The 8697-nt window shown below is 39.9% G+C and overlaps 1 protein-coding gene across 1 annotated transcript; it reads right to left on the minus strand.

Moving 5' to 3' along the window:
• Positions 1-5902: 5902 nt before the first annotated feature.
• Positions 5903-8478, minus strand: CXCL10 (C-X-C motif chemokine ligand 10). The gene is made up of 4 exons (XM_059066889.2): positions 8353-8478; positions 7718-7844; positions 7400-7489; positions 5903-6957 (listed from the first exon to the last, which is right to left on the minus strand). Exons 1-4 carry the CDS (start codon positions 8411-8413, stop codon positions 6924-6926), a joined length of 312 nt encoding a protein of 103 aa, XP_058922872.1. The 5' UTR covers positions 8414-8478; the 3' UTR covers positions 5903-6923.
• Between the last annotated feature and the right edge of the window lie 219 nt (positions 8479-8697).

Genomic DNA, 8697 nt, shown 5'->3' on the forward strand with positions numbered 1-8697 from the left:
ATCAAATTACCACTGGCATTTTTTACAGAATTAGAACAAAAAATTTCACAATTTGTATGGAAACACAGAAGACCCCGAATAGCCAAAGCAATCTTGAGAATGAAAAATGGAGCAGGAGGAATCAGGCTCCCTGACTTCAGACTATACTACAAGGCTACAGCAATCAAGACAGTATGATACTGGCACAAAAACAGAAATATAGATCAGTGGAACAGGATAGAAAGCCCAGAGATAAACCCACACACATATGGTCACCTTATCTTTGATAAAGGAGGGAAGGATATACAGTGGAGAAAAGACAGCCTCTTCAATAAGAGATGCTGGGAAAACTGGACAGGTACCTGTAAAAGTATGAAAATAGAACACTCCCTAACACCACACACAAAAATAAACTCAAAATGGATTAGAGACCTAAATGTAAGATGAGACACTATAAAACTCTTAGAGGAAAACATAGGGAGAACACTCCTTGACATAAATCACAGGAAGATCTTTTATGATCCACCTCCTAGAATATTGGAAATAAAAACAAAAATAAACAAATGGGACCTAATGGAACTTCAAAGCTTTTTCACAACAAAGGAAACCATAAACAAGACCAAAAGACAACCCTCAGAATGGGAGACAATATTTGCAAACAAAGCAATGGACAAAGGATTAATCTCCAATATATTTAAACAGCTCATGCAGCTCAATATTAAAAAAACAAACAACCCAATCAAAAAATGAGCAGAAGACCTAAATAGACATTTCTCCAAACCAGACATACAGGAGGCCAAGAAGCACATGAAAACTGCTCAACATCACTAATTATTAGAGAAATGCAAATCAAAACTACAATGAGGTATCACCTCACACCAGTTAGAATGGGCATCATCAGAAAATCTACAAACAACAAATGCTGCAGAGGGTGTGGAGAAAAGGGAACCCTCTTGCACTGCTGGTGGGAATGTAAATTGATACAGCCACTATGGAGAACAGTATGGAGTTTCCTTAAAAAACTAAAAATAGAATTACCATATGATCCGGCATTCCCACTACTGGCCATATACCCAGAGAAAACCGTAATGCAAAAAGACTCATGCACCCCAATGTTCATTGCAGCACTATTTACAATAGCCAGGTCATGGAAGCAACCTAAATGTCCATCGAGAGATGAATGGATAAAGAAGATGTGGTACATCTATACAATGGAATATTACTCAGCCATAAAAAGGAACGAAATTGGGTCATTTATAGAGATGTGGATGCATCTAGAGGCTGTCATACAGAGTGAAGTAAGTCAGAAGGAGAAGAACAAATATCGTATATTAACAGATATATGTGGAACCGAGAAAAATGGTACAGATGAACCTGTTTGCAGAGCAGAAATTGAGACACAGATGTAGAGAACAAACCTATGGACACCAAAGGGGGAAAGCGGCGGGTGGTTAGGTGTGGTGGTCTGATGAATTGGATGATTGGGATTGACATGTATACACTGATGTGTATAAAATTGATGACTAATAAGGACCTTCTGTTTAAAAAAAATAATAAAATTCAAAAAAAAAATTGGATAGTCAATTTCAAGATAAATTCAACACCTATGTTAAGTCCACAAAATCAAGAAGAGAAAAAAAAAACAAAAAAGAAACAAACAAAACAAAATACTGAGTATAGTTCCCTATGCTATGCAGTAGGTCTTTGTTGGGTATCTTTTTTTTTTTTTTTTTTTTTCGGTACACGGGCTTCTCACTGTTGTGGTCTCTCCCATTGTGGAGCACAGGCTCCGGATGCGCAGGCCCAGTGACCATGGCTCATGGGCATGTGGGATCCTCCCAGACCGGGGCATGAACCTGCGTCCCCTGCATCGGCAGGCTGACTCTCAACCACTGCGCCACCAGGGAAGTTCGGGTATCTATTTTATATATAGCATTGTTGAACTAGATAATATGGTCTCTATTCTTAATGGAACATGTGGTGAATTTACACAAAAGAAACATTTAAATTAATGCAATTAATACCACAGCTTATGACAAAAAATGCATATTTCTGTGTCTGTCATTTAGTTCATGTGTAGCCATTTTTAGGTTCCATCTATAAGTTATATCTTATGCTAAGTCTCTTTTTCTGTCTGACATATGTTACTTAGAATGATTGTACTTAACTCCATCTGAGTTGCTGCAACTGACCTTATTTCATTGATTTCATGGCTGACTAATATTTCATTGTACGTAAGTATCACATCTTCTTCATCCATGTTTTCCTTGCAAGGAAATTTCGGTTGTATCTGAGTCGAGGCTCTTGTAAACAGAGCAGCAGTAAAAGTTGGGTTGCATGTGTCCTGTGGAGTTTTGGTTTTCCGAAGATATACGCGCATGAGTGGAAGTGCCGTATGCTCTGTAGCTTTGTTTCTTAGATTTTGGGGGGAAACACAATACACTTCTCCAGAGTGCCATTCGCAGTTTACCTTCCCACAATCAGCATAAAGGGGCTCCCTCTTCTCAACACCCCATCCTGTATTTCTGGTTTTTATGCTTTGTGAGGATAGCCCTTCGGACTGATGCGAGGTGATACCTCTTTGTAGTGTTGATTTGCACTGTGTGCCGTTTTGGTTGGCCAAAAAGGGGGTATACGTTTTTCCTAAATATATTCAGGAGGAACGCGTATGCCCTTTTTGGTCAGTGGCATTGTAGAAGAAGTTCTGCTGCTCTCCATGTGGTTTCATGGTGAGTCCAATCTACCTCTTGAAATCCCGTTCCTGCAATTCTGCCTTGCTTTCAAGTCGTTTTTCGTGACTTACCTCAAGGCATTTTTCCACGTTAGGTATCTTTTACAGTCCTGCAAGACTGTGAATTGCAGCTTCCCTGAGCTCCACTTTTCAACTTGTTTCTTTGGGAAATGGCCACAAAACAGCAGGATTTCTTCAAGCCCTATTCTGGTTCTGAGGGCAAGCTGAGCCTTTGGTCAGTTCCTCTTCCTAACTGGAAATTAGAGTGGCATGTGCCTGTTCAACCACCTAGGCCTTGTCTCTCATTGTTCCCCCCGTTCCATTTCAGCCACCAGACAAATTCCAAACTGTGAGAAACAGGGTGTTAAAGGTGCTGACTTCCCCAAATGGGGAGATTGTTAGGAAAGAGGCTGGAGGGGGGAACCCGAGCACCAGCAGATGAGATGAGGTGCCTTTTCCAAACTCCTCCTGATCCAATGGTGTACCATCCTCTGGGTGTCCCATGCATGTTATAGCTGTACGAAGGGTCGCTGGCATCTGGAGATTTGGGACCCATGGAATCAGGACCAGGAAATATTACTCTAAAGGGGCTGCATTTTCTGACTCATCCTCACCAGGCCTTCTAGCCCCACAACTGTCCAGCCTTAGATCCCATTCAGCTGTGGGTCTAGATGTGGTCAAACCAGGTGGCATCACAGCCCCTGAACCAATTCTGTAAGAATTTATCTCTCACTCACTGTCTTTGTTTTTTTGTTTGTTTTTTGTTTTGTAATTAATGGCTTGTAGCTGATTTCCAGTGCTATGATTTTTGCTGCTGTACATCCACTTGATTCACTTATGGAGAGACAACAATAAATTCTTTTTCAGATTTTTTTTTTAAAAAAGAAACATCTCAAATAAACAACCTAACTTTACACCTAAAGCAATTAGAGAAAGGAGAACAAAAAACCCCCAAAGTTAGCAGAAGGAAAGAAATCATAAAGATCACATCAGAAATAAATGAAAAAGTTGAACTTGAGGATATGGGGAGGGGGAAGGGTAAGCTGTTATGAAGTGAGAGAGTGGCATGGACATATATACACTACCAAACGTAGGGTGGATAGCTAGTGGGAAGCAGCCGCGTGGCACAGGGAGATCAGCTAGGTGGTTTGTGACCACCTAGGGGATGGAATAGGGAGGGTAGGAGGGAGGGAGATGCAAGAGGGAAGAGATATGGGAACATATGTATATGTATAACTGATTCACTCTGTTGTAAAGCAGAAACTAACACACCATTGTAAAGCAGTTATTCTCCAATAAAGATGTTAAAAAAAGAGAAAGAAATAAATGAAAAAGAAATGAAGGAAATGATAGCAAACATCAATAAAACTAAAAGCTGGTTCTTTGAGAAGATAAAAAAATTGATAAACCATTAGCCAGACTCATCAAGAAAAAAAGGGAGAAGGCTCAAATCAATAGAATTAGAAATGAGAAAGGGAAAGTAACGACTGACACTGCAGAAATACAAAGATTAAGCAATTATATGCCAGTAAAATGGACAACCTGGAAGAAATGGACGAATTCTTAGAAAAGCACAACATTCCAAGACTGAACCAGGAACAAATAGAAAATATGAACAGACCAATCACAAGCACTGAAATTGAAATTGTGATTAAAAATCTTAAACAAAAGCCTAGGACCAGATGGCTTCATAGTTGAATTCTATCAAACATGTAGAGAAGAGCTAACACCTATCCTTCTCAAACTCTTCCAAAAGATAGCAGAAGGAAGAACACTCCCAGACTCATTCTACGAGGCCCCCATCACGCTGATACCAAAACCAGACAAAGATGTCACAAAAAAAGAAAACTACAGATCAATATCACTGATGAACATAGATGCAAAAATTCTCAACAGAATACTAGCAAACAGAATCCAACAGCACATTAAAGGGATCATACACCATGATCAAGTGGGGTTTATCCCAGGAATGCAAGGATTCTTCAATATATGCAAATCAATCAATGTGATACACCATATTAACAAATTGAAGGAGAAAAACCATATGATCATCTTAATAGACACAGAGAAAGCTTTTGACAAAATTCAACACCCATTTATGATAAAAACCCTGGAGAAAGTAGGCATAGAGGGAACTTTCCTCAACATAATAAAGGCCATATATGACAAACCCACAGCCAACATCATCCTCAATGGTGAAAAACTGAAATCATTTCCACTAAGATCAGGAACAGGACAAGGTTGCCCACTCTCACCACTGTTATTCAACATAGTTTTGGAAGTTTTAGCCACAGCAATCAGAGAAGAAAAAGAAAAGGAATCCAAATCGGAATTTATACTCCAATAAAAATGTTAAAAAAAAAAAAGAAAGTACGTGTCCCTGATTACTAATGAAATTGAGCATCTCTTCATATGTTAAGGGCTTGTGTTTTCTTATTTTGTGAAATTCCTATTCATTTGTTTCCTGTTTTTCAGCTAGCTATCTTTTCCTTTTTTATTCATAGGAGTTCTCTATATGTTTTATTTTTTAAAAAATATTTTATTTATTTATTTTGGCTGTGCTGGGTCTTAGTTGCCTCGTGTGGGATCTTTTAGTTGTGGTGTGTTGGATCTACCTCCCTGACCAGGGATTGAACTTGGGCCCCCTGCATTGGAAGTGTGGCATCTTAACCGCTGGACCACCAGGGACGTCCCCTCTATATGTTTTAGATACTAATAATTTGCCAACTAAATGCATTGCAAATACCTTCTTGATGACAAATTGGATATGGGAGGCAAGGGAGAAGAAGGAGTGTAGAATTACTCCCAGAATTCTCATTTGGGGAACTGCATGGATGATGGTGCTATTAAACTAGTATATAGAATAGAGGAGGAGAAATAGATCTGGGGGAGGGAGGAATTAATTTAAGACATTTTGGAGTTTGATGTTTCCATGGGATGTTGAGTTGCAGATGTCTTATAGAAAGTTGGCTCTAAGGATCTGAAGCTCAGGCCAAGCTCTGTTATGCCAGATAAGTTCTGGAGGACTCCTGTATGATGGGCCTTCCAGGAGTCTATAGTTGGAAGGAATATGGTAATTCTCAAACTCATTTGTCCTCTACCCATCCTTACTTCTTCTCTAGGCTATGGATTCTCCAATCTAAGCTTTTTATGAAATAAATGTCTCAAATGACCCACCAGACACTTCATCTTAGTTATAATTACTTTATTATGTTTTGGTCTCTAAACAGTTAAATAATCTTTCTTAATATTTCTAGGAGAGAACATTGCTTTTATTTTGAAAAGCATTCAGCATATTTGTCTTACATAACATGCAGAACATGTATCTAAATTTTAAAATTTCTCCCATTGCAGTACTTAATTACACAAGTTATTCCATAAACACTGAAAACAATATAAGAAACATATGCATCTAAGAATTCTACTTTGTGTAGTCTTTGACTACTTTGTGTAGAAAAAATTCACATACATTTCCAGATATTTCTAGCTGCTTCTGTGTATTTGGAATTATTTATATAACACCCGGAAGAATATGGGACCCTTGGAGGGATGGCAGTAGAAGCCCATGGAGTAAAGATCTTTCTTTAAAAGGCAGATTGTATTATTGCTTTGAATACCTTTTAGTTATTTGAGATTCTAAGATCCCTGGTAAGCCCAGAGGGGGACGACCCTTTCATAACCCCCTTTAGAAGATAGAAGAAGTGAGGAAGCTGTCAGTAGCAGGGCTAGGGCTTGGCACACACATTAAGAATGTAGTGCCTCGGGCTTCCCTGGTGGCGCAGTGGTTGAGAGTCCGCCTGCCGATGCAGGGGACACGGATTTGTGCCCCGGTCCGGGAAGATCCCACATGCCGCAGAGCGGCTGGGCCCGTGAGCCATGGCCGCTGAGCCATGCGCGTCCGGAGCCTGTGCTCTGCAACGGGAGAGGCCACAGCGGTGAGAGGCCCGCGTACCGCAAAAAAAAAAAAAAAAAAGAATGTAGCGCTTCAGCGTAGATTATAGTAGGTGCCAGGGCAGAGTTACTACCAAACAGCTCAGGATGATGAGCTATCCACCACCCTGCAGGAGAAGTAGCAGCTAATTTGGTGACTGTGGTTGGTCACCTTTTAGGAGAACTGCAATCCACGGACAATTAGGGCTTGACATATACTGTGTGTAGGAAAATGACGGCAGAGGTAGCTTCTGTGTGGTCCATCCCTATCGGTAGTGCAGGATTATGCCTCTTTCTGTGTTTGAGATCTTTTAGACCTGTAAGAAGAGAAGGAGAGTGTAAATGACTGACTTCAGTCTGAATTCTGCTTGGAACATGCTGAATTCATAGATAATCCTAAGTCTTAAGGTGAAGTGTGTGGTGAGCTTTCCTGCTGCTACGCAATGATTGTGGATTACACGGGATGCTTTTTTAAGGCCAGGAAAAGCGTGGGGGAAATTTGACATCTTTGCTTGGATAGTTATAGCTCTGCTTTAAGGTTAAAGTGACCTATTGACACTTCTAGACAGTAATCAGGGTAACTTTTGATACCACACAAGATGACACCTCAGTATATAGATAGATGGAGGTAGTGGAATCATGGTGGTAACACCGTTTTAAGCCAAGAATTCCATAGGAAAGCCCTATGCAGATATTTCTAACTTCACAAGATCAACATTTCTTAAAGAGCAGTTCTTCTGCAAGCAATAGCAAACCTACCTTTTCTTGCTAATTGCTTTCAGTAAATTCTTGATGGTCTTAGACTCTGGATTAAGACATCTTTTCTCCCCCTTCTTTTTCATTGTGGCACTATAGAAATAAACAGGAGTGAAAATATTTAAAACAATATTGGGCCAATAAAATGTGGAATATACAGTTTTAAAGTCAGACATTTAGGTTTCACTTTAGATGTTTCCCTTTGCTGTACAGAAGTCTTAGAATCATCACAAACCCTTTACTGATTTTTGTAATCATCATCATGTATTTAATTGTGTGATTACAACCAGGGAGGTGATCATTAGGTGGGATTTTACTCACATGATCTCAACACGTGGGCAAGATTGACTTGCAGGAATCACTTCAAGTTTTTCTAAGGACCTTGGATTAACAGGTTGATCACTGATCTTGATGCACGCACAGCGTGTAGTCCTAGAGAGAGGTATTTCTGCAGGAAAAGAGACAGGTACAGCAGACGACGTTAGCGCAGTTTTCATTTTAGGCATTTAATGTGGTTTGGGTAGTACTTAGCTGAACCTGTACCTCTGTGTAATCACATAGTCAATCTGTGATCATACAGCTCTGTATAATTAATTAGTCATTTCTCTGAAGGAATGGAATTGTAACTTGTTGATTGTGAGATCATACCCTTGAGCCCAGGTAATATAGTTACTTAAGTTAACTAAAGAGATACCTGTCTCATCCTCTTTCTCCTCCTTCCCTCACATTTTCTCTGTCTGTCCCTCTTCCACTCCCACCTTCCTCCACCTCTCTTTCTTTTATTCCACTTGCTTCTCTGACTATAAACTCTGACCAGAAGGAATCTCTGCTCATTTACCCGTCATTTAAAAGGCAGGCTGTAAAACTTTTGCAAGTACATTATTTCTGCACTTAAAGAGTTTATACCCAGTCCTATTCCTGATCTTACAAATTAAATATCCCTTGATGTTCCTCACCTTGACTTCCTCTCAGAGTCAGAAGGATAAGGCAGAAAATAAGAACAGCACGTTGGTTCATGGTGCTGCAACTGAAGGTTCTTCTGTAGTAGGCTCAGACTGCCTGAACACTTGAGGAGTGTCTCTGAAAACGTCGGGCTAGGTTGCAGTATTTATTTGTAAAGGCACTTTCCCTCTCTAACTCTGATTGGATAACATTACAGTTGACTTGGGAAAACCTGTGTCTGTTCCTTGGGGAAGTCCCATGTTGCAGAATCAAAGATATTATTTGTATTTATTGTGGCTTCTGAGTTATGGAATTTCCCTCTACCTCCTTTGTTTCAATAAGAGAGAGCTAGGTTTCAC

Source organism: Kogia breviceps, chromosome 6, assembly GCF_026419965.1.
Source record: "Kogia breviceps isolate mKogBre1 chromosome 6, mKogBre1 haplotype 1, whole genome shotgun sequence".
NCBI classification, from domain to species: Eukaryota; Metazoa; Chordata; class Mammalia; order Artiodactyla; family Physeteridae; genus Kogia; species Kogia breviceps.